Consider the following 17,377-nt stretch of genomic DNA (forward strand, 5'->3'; position numbering starts at 1 on the left):
ATTAAGCAATTTAATTTACTATTCTGCATTATGAACCTGACTTTTCACAGATTTAGGCCATGTCGGTTTCCATGCAGAGGCTTGTTTCTGTAATTAGGCCTCAAGCACATTGCTGACACATCTAGGCTAACAGAGGCAAAACAACTATTCACAACAACTAGTGTGCTGAGGACCTACGTGAACAAGAAGAAAACATCTAAGGCATCAAGAGCTGGGTCCTTAGGCCCCCAAAAACACAACATTGACAAACTCCAGATGCAATCATTTGTCAGCATGACTTCCATTTCTGAGGAAAAGGTAGAACAAGGATACAAAGTAAACAAGGGTTGTTCTGGCTGTTATCTGGAGCAGTTCACAAGAGAGCTGCTATTAGTCTGCCTGAGCCAGCCACATGATGAAGGCTGTTAAAGATATATACCCTCCCCCCCCCCCCCCCCCCCCCCGTCTACTTAACTGCCTGGGTACAGTGGCGTTCCTAGGGGCGCTGACACCCGGGGCGGATTGCCGATGCGCCCCACCCCCTGGGTGCACGCCGCTGGGGGGGGGGGGGTGGGGGTGCTGTGCACCGGTCAGCGTCGTTCATTTCCATGCTCCCTCTGCCCCGGAACAGGAAGTACCTGTTCTGGGGCAGAGGGAGCATGGAAACAAACGACGCTGACCGGCATGCGGCACCCCCCCAGCGGTGTGCACCCAAGGCGGACAGCCCCCCCCCCCCCCCCCCCCCCCCCCCCCCCCATTGGTACGCCACTGCCTTGGTACAGCTACCATCTGTTGGACCAGCGCGGCTGCTGCCTTGCCTGATCATGAGGTGAAACCAGCTTGCCAGATCCTGCCTTCAGTCCCTGACATTCTACGGATGCCATTTTCGGAAGTGCTATTTTCTGTCAGGGTGAACTACTTTCTCCTTGGTGTTGGGGTGGTAGGTGTCCTATAAAACCTTAGGACTAGGGTAATGTGTGTTATTTTTGCCTTCACAGGTACATGAAATCATTGTTCTACCAACATTTTGGCTAATTCTGCATTAAGTATTGTCTCTGGCTATATTTGCTGCTTTTATCTTTAATAAAACAGCCTTTTTCTCTTTTTCTAATACCTAAGCCTTGTGTCCTTTCCTTTCAGTGTTTATCATTTGGACTGTTCTGAATTTGGATTGCACAAGTGGGAAATTTGTGATCTAATCCCCAAGTGCTAAATTACCATAATCTGTCATATCTGTACTACTTCCCTCTCTTTGCCAGCCCTGTAACGAGGCAGGGTAATTGTGTTTAGTTTCCGCACATGGATCTTGTGTGCACGCACAAATTTGGGTGTGCAAAGCTGGGCGGTATATATAGAATCCAGGGGTAGACGTGTGTTCCTGCTAGTGCATGAAAATACAGATCTATATTTTTAAATTTTCCTGTCAGCTTTTGTGCTTTCTCCGCGTGCAGACCTGCTAGTAAAATGCTTATTTCGTTCAGGCAGGGCTTTAGAACAGTGACTGAAGGGGAACTGTGCTTAGCTCCCTGGTATTTTAAATGATCTTTAAAACATTAAAATTTGTAAGGAGCTCAATTTCTTAATTGGACGCTATTACATATGTAATATTTATAGAACATAGTTTTATCTGCAACTCTTTTGCTAACTTTTCTTTGTGCATGTTGTCAGACAATTAAGGACTCAAGCCCTGTCCCACCCACTTTAGCCTCCCCAAACAGCTAAGCCAGTGACTGCCTATGGTGAACATCCTCAGATAATGTAGTTTGCATCACTATTCACGTCTACTCATGTTTTTGCAAGGGTAGGGTTAAATGGCCATTTCTCTTAATGGAGGAGAGAGAACAGTGGAGTGCTGCAGGGATCAGTACTGGGACCGGTGCTATTTAACATTTATAAATGATCAGGAAATCGGAATGATAAGTGAGGTGATTAAATTTGCAGATGACACAAAACTATTCAGTTTGTTAAACATATGCAAAGTGTGAAAAATTGCAGGAAGACCTTAGGAGATATGAAGACTGGGTAAAAAGATGAAATTTAATGTGGACAAATGCAAAGTGATTCACATTGGGAAGAACAATCCAAATCACTGCTACCTGATGATAGGGTCCACCTAGAAAAATATTGAGGTAGTGTTGTAGATAATGCGCTGAAATCTTCTGCCCAGTGTCAGTCAAAACAGCAAACAGGATGACAGGAATTAGGAAAGGGATAGTAAACAAGACCAAGAATACTGTAATGCCTCTTTATCGCTCCATAGTGCAACCTCACCTAGATTACTACATTCAGTACTGGTCGCTGTATTTAAAAAAAAAGATATAATGGAATTAGAAAAAGCTCAAAGAAGAGAAACCAAAATGATAAAGGAGATGGAGCTCCGCTCATATGAGGAAAGAGGTTAGGGCTCTTCAGCTTGGAAAACAGGTGGCTGAGGGGAGATAAAGATTGAGGTCTACAAAATCCTGAGTGCTGTAGCACAAGTAACATAGTAGATGACGGCAGAAAAAGACCTGCATGGTCCATCCAGTCTGCCCAACAAGATAACTCATATTTGCTACTTTTTGTGTATACCCTACTTTGATTTGTACCTGTGCTCTTCAGGGCACAGACTGTATAAGTCTGCCCAGCACTATCCCCGCCTCCCAACCACCAGCCCCGCCTCCCAACCACCGACTCTGGCACAGACAGTATAAGTCTGCCCAGCACTATCCTCGCCTCCCAACCACCGGCTCTGGCACAGACCGTACAAGTCTGCCCAGCACTATCCCCACCTCCCAACCACCGACTCTGGCACAGACAGTATAAGTCTGCCCAGCACTATCCTCGCCTCCGGCACAGACCGTACAAGTCTGCCCAGCACTATCCCCACCTCCCAACCACCAGCCCCGCCTCCCAACCACCGACTCTGGCACAGACAGTAAAAGTCTGCCCAGCACTATCCTCTCCTCCCAACCACCGGCTCTGGCACAGACCGTACAAGTCTGCCCAGCACTATCCCCACCTCCCAACCACCAGTCCCGCTTCCCACCACCGGCTGGCACAGACCGTATGAGTCTGCCCAGCACTATCCCCGCCTCCCAACCACCAGTAGACGTGAATCAATTTTTTTTTACTCTTTCAAAAAGTACAAAGACTGGGGGACACTTAATGAAGTTACATGGAAATAATTTAAAGACAAAGTACAAGAATAAGAAGTTATATGGTACTTACTTTTAAAACAACGAGGAAATATTTTTTCATTCAAAGAATGGCTAAGTTCTGGCACTCGTTGCTGGAGGATGCGATAACAGTGGTTGGTGTATCTGGGTTTTAAAAAAGGTTTGGACAAGTTCCTGGAGAAAAAGTCCATAGTCTGCTGTTGAAAGATATGGGAAAGCCACTGCTTGCCCTGAGATTGGTAACGTGGAATGTTGCTACTGTTTGGGTTTCTGAGAGGTACTTGTGACCTGAATTGGCCACTGTTGGAAACAGAATACTGGTCTAGATGGAGCATTGTTCTAACACAGTATAGCTATTCTTATGTTATGAGAGATTAGCTCAAGAGATACAAACTTCAACTATTTAGGTGGTGTATGTGCCAACACAATGTTACTACTTTTTATGAGCAAAGAATTCTAATTAGGTCATATATAGAATATGTAGACATACAGAAACAGTGTCAAAGGTGATACCTTTTTACTGGACTAATTTACTGTATCGGTGACAAGTTTCAAGAATTGTCTTGTCATCAGGTTAGTGAAGAAAAACAGTGATGAAGACAGCACAGCTCATGAAAGCTTGTCATAACACTTTTTTTTTATTAGACTAAGAGGGTCATTTTCAATATGATGTCTAAATCCGATTTTGGATGTCTTGCTGAAAACACCCAAACATCATGTAGCGAACATAGCCATTTTTGAACCAGAAAAAGGCCATTTTCTAGGTGTTTTTAGATGTTTTGTGCTTGGCGCATTTTCCTTCTGTGACCATTTTTTTGGGGAAAAAAACCCCATCCAAAAGTAAAACAAGCCGTTCGGATGTAGGAGGAACCAGCATTCTTAGTAGACCAGCCACACAGCCATCCCACGAGAAAAGTGGGGCACTGCAGTGGAGTTCACATAAAAGGTCCAAGGTACACATTTCACCATTACCCCCTTACATTGTATCCACCAAAACCCACCAAAATCTTACTGTACTATGCACCACTATAATAGCCCTTATGTCTGCAAGTTATCACCTATATGTGGGTACAGTAGGTTTTTGGTGGATTTTGGAGGGCTCATACTTTCCACCATAAGTGTAACAAAGTGGGATATGGGCCTGGGTCCTCTTCTCTACAGTGCACTGCACCAACCACTAGACTACTCCAGGGCCTACTTTCTGCTCTAACAGGACTAGCCATACCATCTGAAGCTTGGAGGCCGGTATGTACGGTTTAATTCACATCTTTGGTGGTGGAAGGGGGCCAGTGACCACTAGGGAGTAAGGGGGGGGGGGGGTAATTCCTTTATTCCTCCAGTGGTCATCTGGGGCACTTTTTTATGGGTTAGACGTTTTGATCTAGACTTGTTTTAACAACAACTTACTTTTATCCCTGGATGTTTTGTTCCATTATGGCAGAAAAACATCCTGCCCCTGATACACCCGAACTTCAGATGGCGTGCATAGAAAACATCTAAAAATGGGTTTTGAAAATAGTGATTTGGAGTTTTGGTGAGAAAAACGTCCATCTGCTGCTTTGTGCTGCTTTTAGGACATTTTTCTCTTTCGAAAATGAGCTCCTAAGCATATCACCTATAATTTGTTTATTGACTCTCACATTTCATGAACATTTTTTGATTCTCTAAGGTCTAGACCAACGTTTCCCAAACTGGGTGCCACAGCACCCTGGTGTACTGTGGTGAACTCACAGGGATGCCACAGGGGGAGTTGACACTTAATGACGTCACGCTATGCGCCACATGCAGCCTGCAGTTAATCTCGGGGGCCCGCCACCACCGGAGACTGAAACAGCACAAAGGTAATGTACTGTTTTGTACTGCTTAGTCATGAGTGGGCCAGAGAAGTTCTTTTACTTTTCTTTTGGTGACTGCCTACTCAGTTTACTGCTGCCCCTGCTTCAACAGGTCTGCAGCAGTAATTCATACATGGTGCCTCTGCCTACCCTGGGGGCAGGAAGTGGCAGGCAGCATCTGGGAATCGCTGTCGCTGTTGTGCTGCAGTTACTTGAAAAGCCCCATATTTTGATGGATTTGCATGTTACTTGGACGTCAAAGTCCAAATAATATGCAGACCCATCAAAATCTGGGGGTTTTCAGGTAACCACAGCACAACAGCGACAGCGATTCCCACATGCTACCTGACAGTTCCTGCCCCAGGGGTAGGCAGACAGCGTGTGTGAATCGCTGCTGTTGGCACGTTGAAGCAGAAATCTTTCCTTGAGCTCGGGGGGGGGGGGGGGGGGGGAGTAAGGGGTAGAATTCTTGGACATAGAGGTGGAGGGGAAGGGAGAGATACTGCATGAAGAGGAGAGAGGGAGAAATGTTGGACACAGGGGTGGAGGGGGGAGATATCCTGCATGGAGATGGATGAGAAAGAGAGAAATGTTGAACATAGGGGGGAGGGAGGGAGAGATCGTGCATGGCGAGGGGTGAGAGAGGGAAAGATGCTGCATGAGATTTATGGTGTCCCAGAGAAATGTACAGCTTGGGGGGGGGGGGGGGTGACCTGAGAAGAAATGTCTGGCAGGGGAAGACACCTGAGAGGCTGAAAGGAAATATGTGGTTGGGGGGGGGGGGGGGGGGGGGAAAGAAATGTGTGGCAAGGGGAGGGGCACCGCAAAAAATTACTTGGACACTAAGGGCTCCGTGAACTGAAAATGTTTGGGAACCACTGGTCTAGACCCACCTTACTGATAAATTTTTAAAAACAGGGCACTTTTAGTTCACAAAAGTAGAATTTATTTCAACACATTCTATTAGAACTATGTTCATTTTTCCAGTTATTTTGTAGAAAAATAGATGTTCCAGCCACCATATACTGAACTATCAACTTAAAAGACAAACTGATAAGTTTTCTGGAAAGATGAATAAATCTTATGATCAACCTATTTTTTTAAAGTTCTTTAAAACAAAGAAATAGCTTCTTTTTTCCTCTCAAAGCACAGTATTTCGACAGCAGCAGCAGCCAACACGGGGTTACAGTAACTTAACTTTACCCCTTATATAAAGCTTTGTATAAACCAGTGATTTTACTACAAAAACACTGTCCTTGAAAGAAAAGATTGGCAGTCGGACTTCAATGCAGAACATGGAATGATTAGATCACCAGCATATGGCAATTACAAAGGAGTAGCTTATTTTTACACACCACTATCATGTGGTCAAACTGGCTTTCCCTCTCATATACCTGCCCACAGAAAGAAAACCTTTTCCTTCTAAGTTTGAATTTTATAGAACAATTTTAAAAATGTTGTGTTTCCAAAACAAGTGCTTTTGTAAAGAATAAACTGTGCAGGGCAACTCAAATAATTCAGATATATTAAATATCATAAAAGTTGGAAGAATTTTCGTTTTCAGTAGCTCTCTGGTTTAAGTCGACCTCCGTCTCCTTCACTTACAAAGCGCTTTCTCCCCCTGTCACAAAACAAAAAAAGATCAGACTACTATATGGTAATGAGTGGCACAAATCACCTTTACAAGTGTAATAGAAGTAAGCCTAGGAAAAGTAACTCAACCAGTATTACATATATGTGTGTATTTTTTTTTTTTTTTAAGGCAAATGATGCTTGCAGCTCTATTTACCTTTCAGGAAATCTAGACTGCCCCAGTTTGACGCCCCCTACTTGTCTGACTGTACATTTGTCCTTTAGATTGTAAGCTCTTTCAGCAGGGACTTTCTATGTTAAATTGTACAGCGCTGTGTAACCCTAGTAGCGCTTTAGAAATGTTAAATAGTAGTAGTAGTATTTGTGTTTTGAATGTCTGAAAACCAGCATTTAGACATCCATATTGCATGGATGTCCAAATGCCAATTTTATAAAGCCAGACTATGGGTGTCGAACACTGAAGTACACCCATATGGCAAGGGGGAGTGGTCTGGGAATGTTAGACAGGACCAAAAAGATGGACGTCTATATTTAAACCTGGTACTTGGCACGTCCAGGTTATAGAAAGGTGCTCTGATTGAGCAGTTCTCTACTGAATGGAGATCAAGGACATCACAGTAGGTATTTTTCAGTCCTTGGAGTGCTCACAATTAAAAAAAAAAAAAAAAAAAAAAAAGAAACACAAATTACAAAAAACTGCAGTGGGACCTGAACTAGCAACCTCTGGATCTCTGTTCTGATTCTCAGCTGGCTGCTTCAACCATTTGGCTAGAGATTTTCAACCTTTTTCATTTCATAGCACACCTACACTGTGCTAAAATTGTCAAGTCACAACCCCCCACAAAAGTTCCAGCATCTCACCCTCCTGTCCCCTCTCCAGCTGGCAACCAGGCATCTTCCTTTCTCTCTTGACCTCCCCCTTCCCCATGTACCTTTTTTTTAATTGAAGTTTTTGAAATATTACATATTTCCAATTAGATCAAAAGGCAACATAGAAACAATCAATATGCCTCCAACCTGAGGGAAAGCAAATAATACATACAGGCTCATTTTCGAAAGAGAAGGACGTCCATCTTTCAACATAAATTGGAACATGGACGTCCATATCGGTATAATCGAAACCTGATTTTGGACGTCTTCAACTGCACTCCGTCGCAAGGACGTCCAAATTTCAAGGGGACGTGTCGGAGGTGTAGCGAAGGCGGGAGTTGGGCATGCCTAACACTTGGACGTCTTTGATCCATAATCAAAAAAAGCAAGGACGTCAATGACGAACACTTGGATGTTTTCACCCGGATGTGTTTTTTTTACGAATAAGGCACAAAAAGTTGCCTGAAATGACCAGATGACCACCGGAGGGAATTGGGGATGACCTCCTGTTACTCCCCCAGTGGTCACTAACCCCCTCCCACCATCAAAAAACATCTTTAAAAATATTTTGTTCCAGCCTCTATATGTCATACTCAGGTCCATGACAGCACATGAAGGTCCCAGGAGCAGTTTTAGTGGGTACTGCAGTGCACTTCAGACAGGAAGACCCAGGCCCATACCCCCCCCCCCCCCCTTACCTGTTACATTTATGGAGGAAACAGCGAGCTCTCCAAAACCCATCACAAACCCACTGTACCCACATATAGGTGCTCCTCTTCACCCGTCAGGGCTATGGTATGGTGTACAGTTGTGGATAGTGGGTTTGGGGGGCTCAGCACACAAGGTAAGGGAGCTATGTTCCTGGAGCATTTTATGAAGTCAACTGCAGTGCCCCCTAGGGTGCCCGGTTGGTGTCCTGGCATGTCAGGGGGACCAGTGCACTAGAGATGCTGGCTCCTCCCACATCCAAATGACTTGCATTTGGACGTTTTTGACTTGGATGTCTTTGGTTTTGAAAATCGCCGAACGTCAAAGATGTCCAAATCCAAGGACGAAACAGAACAAGCAAAAGTAGAGGCTGATTAAAGACGAGTCAACAATGGAGATATGAATCCACCAGTCTTTAATATAACGAATGACTAAAAGACCTGACACACAAGCGTCTACTTCAGGGGTCAAACAGTAAACTCTAAATGTGAGCAAAATCCAAGGCCGTCCAAATTTAAGATGTCTTTGGATTTGGACATCTCTGATGGTATTTTCAAAACGAAAGATGGACATCCATCTTATTTCGAAAATACGGTTTTCTCTGCCTCCAGATTTGGACATTTTACAAAGATGTCCACATCACAACTTGGACATTTCTTTTGAAAATGCCCCTTATAGGTAATAACAATCCTTAAATAGCCCATATCAACAGGGGAAAATAAATATAAAAAGAAGAACACTTAAAAAAGGTAATTCAAGAACAATTCTTAAATCAATGAGACTAAATAATCCATATGAACTCTATATACCACAGAACCAAACTATATTATTTTGACAACACTTACAAGGAAACCATAAAAAAAGGAAGCTCTTAAGGCCAAAACCTGGCCTTTCAGAGCTATAAAGTGAAGGTACTTCCCTGTAGCAGGTATTCTCCAAGGACAGCAGGCCTTATATTCTCACAAGTGGGTGTAATGCATTCCCAATCTGGAGCTTATAACAAGCTAGCGAGAGCTTTGAGGAGTATGAGACATGATCCACTGGGCACGTGCAAGTACCTTCCCACCCGCCGCAACAGTGTGGTTACCACAGTACAATACTACAGCATAGAAAAACAAAAATAGTAGACAACTCCAAGGGGAGGCGGGAGGGTTTGTAAGAATATAAGGCCTGCTGTCCTCGGATAACATCTGCTACAGGTAAGTATCTTCGCTTTCTCCAAGGACAAGCAAGCCATAATTCTCAAGTGGGGAATCCTTAGCAATCAGGCTCACCAAAAACAACCACTGGTCAATTGGGCCTCGCAACAGTGAGGACATAACACAGATTAACCAATCTAAAACTATATAGAAACTGAGAGTGCAGCCTGGAACAGAAGAAAATGGTCTTAGGGGGGAGGGGTTGGCTTTTAGACCCCAAACAGACTGTCACGTCAGGTTTCCTGCTCAAAGCAGTAGCAAAATGTGAATGTGTGGACTGAAGACCACGTTGCAGCCTTGCAAATTTCTTCAATGGAGGCTGACACAAGTGGGTTATCAATGCAGCCATGGCTTTGATATTGTGAGCCTTGACATTTATTTATTTGTTTGTTGCATTTGTATCCCACATTTTCCCACCTATTTGCAGGCTCAATGTGGCTTACATAGTACCGTAAAGGTGTTCGCCAATTTCGGTATAAACAGTTACACAGTGATTTTTATTTACTTGTTACATTTGCAGTGGAGGAGTGGCCTAGTGGTTAGGGTGATGGACTTTGGTCCTGGGGAACTGAGTTCAATTCCCACTTCAGGCACAGGCAGCTCCTTGTGACTCTGGGCAAGTCACTTAACCCTCCATTGCCCCATGTAAGCCGCATTGAGCCTGCCATGAGTGGGAACGCGCGGGGTACAAATGTAACAACAACAAAAAATCCCACATTTTCCCACCTATTTGCAGGCTCAATGTGGCTTACATAGCACCATAAAGGCGTTCGCCAAGTTCGGTAGAGAAACAAATACATGGTGATGTTGTGGCCGATTAAGGTTCAGGCACAATGGGGATCAAAGAGAGGAGAGGTTATATAATGTCCATTATGAGCTTTGGTTTTGCTGTGTTGCAGAGTGTAGGCATTTATGTTGGGTCGGTAGGGTATGCCTTTTTGAACAGATTGGTTTTTAGTAATTGCCTGAAGTTTAGATGGTCATAGGTTGTTTTCACAGCTTTTGGCAGTGAGTTCCATAGTTGTGTGCTTATATAGGAGAAGCTGGATGCATAGGTTACTTTGTATTTGAGTCCTTTGCAGTTTGGGTAGTGGAGGTTTAGGTATGTTCGTGATGATCCGGTTGTGTTTACATAAGTATTGCCATACTGGGAAAGACAAATGTTCCATCGAGCCCAGCATCCTGTTTCCAACAGGTCACAAATACCTGGCAAGATCCCCAAAATGTACAAAACATTTTATACTGCTTATCCCAGAAATAGTGGATTTTCTCCAGTCCATTTAATAACGGTCTATGGACTTTTCCTTTAGGAAGCCGTCCAAACCTTTTGTAAACTCCGCTAAGCTAACCGCCTTTACCAAATTCTCTGGCAATAAATTCCAGAGTTTAATTACACGTTGAGGGGAGAAAAATTTTCTCCGATTCGTTTTAAATTTACTACATTGTAGCTTCATCGCATGCCCCCTAGTCCTAGTATTTTTGGAAAGTGTGAACAGATGCTTCAGATCTACCCGTTCAACTCCAATCATTATTTTATAGACCTCTATCATATCTCCCCTCAGCTGCCTTTTCTCCAAGCTGAAGAGCCCTAGCCGCTTTAGCCTTTCCTCATAGGGTATGTTTCTGGTTGGTAGATCTATGAGGTCTGTCATGTAGCCCGGGACTTCAAAGATAAATTTGTGGACCAGGGTGCAGATTTTGAAAGCAGTACGTTCTTTGATTGGAAGCCAGTGCAATTTTTCACGGAGGGGCTTGGCGCTTTCGAATCACGTTTTTCCAAATATAAGCCTGGCTGCCATGTTTTCAGCGGTCTGAAGTTTCTTTATGAGTTGTTCTTTGCATCCCGCATAAATTCCATTGCAGTAGTCTAGGTGGCTTAATACCATTGATTGTATCAGGTTCCGAAATGTTTCCCTCGGGAAGAATGGTTTCACGCATTTGAGTTTCCACATTGAGTGGAACATTTTCTTAGTTGTGGATTTCACATGGCTCTCTAGTGTTAGGTTGCGGTCGATTGTAACACTGAGGAGTTTCAAGCTGTCTGAGATGGGGAGGGTGTAATCTGGGGTGTTTATATTTATGGGGTTGTTCACATTGTATTGGGATGAGCGGATGAGTGTGTTTTATCTGTATTGAGTTTTAGTTGAAATGCATTTGCCCATGAGTCCATGATGTTCAAGCCAAGCTTAATTTTGTTGGTGATTTCTGACGGATCATGATTGTAAGGAATGTATATTATGACATTGTCCGCATAGATGAAAGGATTAAAAGACCTTGGTCGGATAAGGACTTGGCTAGTAAGGTCATCATTAGGTGGAAGAGGATCGGTGATAGTGGTGATCCTTGAGGTACTCTCCACAGTCTGCTTTCCACGGCGATGATATGTTTTAATTTGATTTCACTTGATATGTTCTAGTGGTTAGGAAACCCTTGATCCAACCAAGTATATTTCCTCTGATCCCGAAGTAGTCTAGGAGTCTTAGTAGTATATTATGGTTTACCATGTCGAGTGTACTGGACATGTTGAATTGGAGGAAGAGTATGTTTTTACCTGTTACTATTTCTTGCTTGAATTTCGCTAAGAGGGTGATTAGTACTGTTTCAGTGCTATGGAGGGGGCGAAATCCTGATTATGATTCATGTAATATTGAGAATTTGTTTAGATAGCAAGTTGCTTGGTACCATGCTTTCCATCAATTTGATTACCAGTGGGATAGATGCTACTGGTTGGTACTTGGTGATTTCGTTTATATTTTTCTTGGTATCTTTTGGTATTTGGGTGAGTAGGATGTTGCCATTTTCCTTGGGGAAGAGACCTTGTTGAAGCATGTAGTTTAGGTGGGATGTGAGGTCAGTTATGAAGCGGTCAGGGGCGGATTTTATTAGGTAGCTGGGGCAGGTATCCAATTTACAGTGGGTGTTAGAGAACCTTTTGATCACCTGGGTGACTGTTTCAATGGTGAGGAGCATGAAGTTTGACCAAGTTCATTCAGCTGGGTATTCTCCGGGGGGGGGGGGGGGGGGGGGGGTTGGATCCAGATTATTGATGAAGTTCTCGATATCAGTATTGTCCTGAGGTAGCGTGTTGCTACAGTTGACCTTATCGGTTCAGATCTGCTCACCTAGTTCATCTACCTAGTTTCTTTTGTCTCCTGAAAGTATTATACTATCATTGCTACTCTTCTACATCTACTTTCTCTATCTTTTTGATGATTGCGTTCCTTTCTGATTTTAGTCTGTAAACACTAAAGGTGGTATAGTAAGTCCTTAGTAAATTATAATAAGCAATAATTTTGGGCCTTACCCACTCAGAGTGTCTTGTCCTCGCCTCCTTATTCTGTTGACTGTCTGTCTGTTTTCATAGCCTGCAAATCTGTCCAAGGGTAAGTCTCCTTGGTCATGCTGGCCCTGGGCATGTTCCAGATGTGACATCAATGTACATCCCAGCAGAAATACTCCAGGGTCAGTCCAGCCTGGGCATGTGAAAGAAATGCAATCTGCCAACCAATTAGAGATTGTGCATTTCCCCGATGGTGACCCCCATCTTGTTGGGATCAAAAGAAACAAAAAATTGGGTGGACTGTCTGTAGGGCTTAGTCTGCTCCATATAACAGGCCAGTGCTCGCTTGCTGTCCAAGGTGTACAAGGCGCTCTCGTCAGGATGGGCATAAGTTCAAGAAAAGAATGTTGCAAGACAATCGACTGGTTCAGATGGAACTCTGACACCAACTTAGGCCGGAACTTAGGGTGTGTTTGGAGGACTACTCTGTTGTGATGGAACTTAGTATAAGGAGCATCCACTACTAAAGCCTGAAGCTCACTGACTATATAAGCTGAAGTCACCGCCACCAAGAAAATGACCTTCCAGGTCAAGCACTTTGGATGACAGGAATCTAGTGGCTCAAAAGGAGCTATCATCAGCTGGATGAGAATGATGTTGAGGTCCCGTGAAACTGGCGGAGGCTTGACAGGGGGCTTTGACAAAAGCAAACCTTTCATGAAGTGAACTAAAGGCTGCCCAGAGATGGGCTTACTCTCTACACATTGATGATAAGCACTAACTGCACTAAGATGTGAACCCTTACGGAACTGGTCTTAAGACCAGACTCGGAAAGGTGCAGAAGAAATTAAAGCACTGTCGGTGTAGAGCAAGAATAGGAATCTAGGGCCCTGCCCTCATACCAGATGGCAAACCTCGTCCATTTAAAAGAGTAACGCCTCTTAATGGAATCTTTCCTGGAAGCTAGCAAGACCCTGGAGACACCCTCTGGAAGACCCAAAGGAAGCAAATTCTAGGCTCTCAACATCCAGACTGTGAGGGCCAGAGGTTGGGGTGCAGAAGAGATCCCTCGTTCTGCGTGATGAGGCTTGGAAAACACTCCAATCTCCACGATTCTTTGGAGGATAACTCCAGAAGAAGAGGGAACCAGAACTGACGAGGCCAGTAAGAAGAGATTAGAATCATGGTCCAGTGGATACGCATATAGAAGACCTGTCCCCTAATGGAGAAAATATCTGACGCTGTCTGTCGTGGGCCTTGAACAGAACTGAGGGCCTTTGCGATTGATGTGTGTGGCAAAGAGATCCACCAATGGGGTGCCCCACGCTTGGACAACCTCTCCTGGGCAATGCCCATGATGAGAGACCTCTCATGCGATTGCATGACCCTGCTCAGTCTGTCGGCCAGGTTGTTGTTTTTGCCCACCAGGTAGGTGGTGTGAAGGTTCATTCCATGCTGGAGAGCACAACATCACATCTAAATGGCCTCCTGACACAGAGGGCGTTATCCGGTGCCGCCCTCCTTGTTGATATAATTCAAACAGACAATCAGGTTGCAATGTATTAGAATAATTTGATGAGACAGCTGATCTCTGAAAGCCTTTAGACCGTTCCAGATCGCTCAAAGCTCCAGGAGGTTGATCTGAAGATATGTTTCCTAGAAGGACCAAGATCCTTGAGTGTGAAGCCCATATACATCAGCTCCCCAACCCAGGAGAGATGCATTCGTCGTCAGCACTTTTTGTGGCTGAGGAATTTGGAATGAAGTCCCAGAGTCAAACTGGATCGAATTGTCCACCACTGAAGAGAGCGTACAAGCTCTGGGGATACTTGAATGTCATCTTCTAGATTCCCCGTGGCTTAATACCACTGAGAAGCCAGGGTCCATTGAGCTGATCTCATGTGAAGACGTGTCATGGGTGTAATGTACACTGTGGAAGTCATGTGGCCCAGCAATCTCAACATCTGTCAAGCTGCGACCTGCTGAGAGGCATGAACCCTTGGACACCAGCGAGACAAGATTGTCTGCTCTCGTCTCCAGGAGGTAAGCTCGAACCTTTTTTCTGTCGAGCAGGGCTCCTATGAACTCCAATAGCTGGACAGGGTGTAGACAGGCCTTGTGTTAGTTTAAAACAAACTCTAGTAGCTCTAGCACCCGAATAGTCATCCGCATGGATTCCCGAGCACTGTCCTCTGAGGTGCTCTTCAAGACCCTGGGAACTGATGCGAGCCAAAAGGCAACGTGTGATACTGAAAGTGATGTGTTCCCAGTCAAAATCAAAGATACTTCCGGTGGGGCTGGAAGTATTGGGATGTGAGAATATTCATCCTTTAAGTCCAGAGAGCATAGCCAATTGTTTTTCTGAATCATTGGGAGAAGGGTGTCCAGGGAAACCATCCTAAACAAACTGAAGAGTAGCAAATCTCCTGGACCGGATGGTATTCATCCCAGAGTACTGATAGAACTGAAAATGAGCTTGCAGAGCTATTGTTAGTAATATGCAATTTATCAAAATCGAGCAAGGTACCGGAAGATTGGAGGGTGGCCAATGTAATGCCGATTTTTAAAAAAGGTTCCAGAGGAGATCTGGGAAATTATAGACCAGTGAGTCTGACGTTAGTGCCGGGCAAAATGGTAGAGACTATTATTAAGAAAATTACAGAGCATATTCAAAAGCATGGATTAATGAGACAAAGTCAACATGGATTTAATGAAGGGAAATTTTGCCTCACCAATTTATTACATTTCTTTGAAGGGGTGAACAAACATGTGGATAAAGGTGAGCCAGTTGATATTGTGTATCTGGATTTTCAGAAGGCGTTTGATAAAGTACATCATGAAAGACTCCAGAGGAAATTGGAGAGTCATGGGATAGGAGGTAGTGTTCTATTGTGGATTAAAAACTGGTTAAAAGATAGAAAACAGAGAGTAGGGTTAAATGGTCAGTATTCTCAATTGAAAAGGGTAGTTAGTGGGGTTCCCCAGGGGTCTGTGCTGGGACCATTGCTTTTTAAAATATTTATAAATGACCTAGAGATGGGAGTAACTAGTGAGGTAATTAAATTTGCTGATGACACAAAGTTATTCAAAGTTGTTAAATCAGGGGAGGATTGTGAAAAATTACAACAGGACCTTACGAGACTGGGCATCTAAATGGCTGATGTTTATTTATTTATTGCATTTGTATCCCACATTTTCCCACCTATTTGCAGTCTCAATGTGGCTTATAATATTACAACATGACAGGCGTCAATCAAGCGTAAGTAAACAAATGAATTACATATAAAGAAATAAATGTAACAAAGAAGCGTATAATCTATTCAGAAATCAGAAAACAGTCAAACTATCAAGCAAATAGTAATGTTTTACAATTCGTATAATTGAATTAAGTTTTACAGTTCTTATAATTGAATTAATTATGGTAAGCCTTATTAAAGAGATAGGTTAATGTGAGCAAGTGCAAAGTGATGCATGTGGGAAAGAGGAACCTGAATTATAGCTACGTCATGCGAGGTTCCACGTTAGGAGTCACGGACCAGGAAAGGGATCTAGGTGTCGTCGTTGATGATATGGAGTGGAGGAGTGGCCTAGTGGTTAGGGTGGTGGACTTTGGTCCTGGGGAACTGAGTTCGATTCCCACTTCAGGCACAGGCAGCTCCTTGTGACTCTGGGCAAGTCACTTAACCCTCCATTGCCCCATGTAAGCCGCATTGAGCCTGCCATGAGTGGGAAAGCGCGGGGTACAAATGTAACAAAAATAAAAAAATATGTTGAAACCTTCTACTCAGTGTGCTGCTGCGGCTAAGAAAGCAAATAGAAGGTTGGGTATTATTAGGAAAGGAATGGAAAACAAAAATGAGGATGTTATAATGCCTTTGTATCGCTCTATCGTGCGACCGTACCTCAAATACTGTGTTCAATTCTGGTCGCCGCACCTCAAAAAAGATACAATGGAATTAGAAAAGGTGCAGACCGTTCACTTGTCTATTAGATTGTAAGCTCTTTGAGCAGGGACTGTCTCTCTTTGTTAAATTGTACAGCGCTGCGTAACCCTAGTAGCGCTCTAGAAATGTTAAGTAGTAGTAGTAGTATCCTGTCCACGACAGCGGCCAATCCAGGCCAAGGGTTAAGTGAACCAGTGAACTCACGAAAAATAGAAAAAAAGTGATTAAAAGGAAGACACGGAAAGAGAATGCAAAGCTGTGCTGACTAGAAAGGCTGCCACCAGTAATTAGAGAGCAAACACAGAGAAATGAAAGAAGTCAGATTTACAACCACTGACTTCCCCCCAGTGTCTTAGCCAGGTCTCAGAGGGACTTACAATTAACAGGCTAATTGCTCTCTCGAAGTCCTGAAGAAGTTAATTTCCGTCTATAGGTTTTATACCTTTCTTTTTTACAAAAAAGGAGGAGAGCAGCTGCTACAGGCACTGGAAAGTGGGAGGGGATGACGACAGACTTCTAGCTATGCCTCCTGGCACAGATATCTAACATTCCCTTCTTTAAATTGGGAGCCAGTTGACCAACTGACTACTACTACTACTATTTAACATTTCTAAAGCGCTACCAGGGTTGCGCAGCGCTGTACAATTAACAAAGAAGGACAGTCCCTGCTCAAAGGAGCTTACAATCTAAAGGACAAAAAGTGCAGTCAATCAAGATTGAGGCAGTCTAGATTTCCTGGATAGAGGTACAATGGTTAGGTGCGGAAAGCGACATTGAAGAGGTGGGCTTTGAGCAAGGATTTGAAGATGGG

The 17,377-nt window shown here is 43.8% G+C and overlaps 1 protein-coding gene across 3 annotated transcripts in view; it reads right to left on the minus strand.

Annotated features, from left to right (window-relative positions):
• Positions 1-5,932: 5,932 nt before the first annotated feature.
• The window catches only part of PDCD4 (programmed cell death 4), a 104,533-nt gene continuing 93,088 nt past the window's right edge, over positions 5,933-17,377 (minus strand). For all 3 annotated transcript variants that reach the window (XM_030202764.1, XM_030202765.1, XM_030202762.1), the window contains one exon: positions 5,933-6,593. In XM_030202764.1, the coding sequence (XP_030058624.1) occupies positions 6,533-6,593 (61 nt within the window). In that variant the 3' untranslated portion in view covers positions 5,933-6,532. The remainder of the gene's footprint in view (positions 6,594-17,377) is intronic.

Source organism: Microcaecilia unicolor, chromosome 5 (assembly GCF_901765095.1).
Source record: "Microcaecilia unicolor chromosome 5, aMicUni1.1, whole genome shotgun sequence".
In the NCBI taxonomy this organism is placed as follows: Eukaryota; Metazoa; Chordata; class Amphibia; order Gymnophiona; family Siphonopidae; genus Microcaecilia; species Microcaecilia unicolor.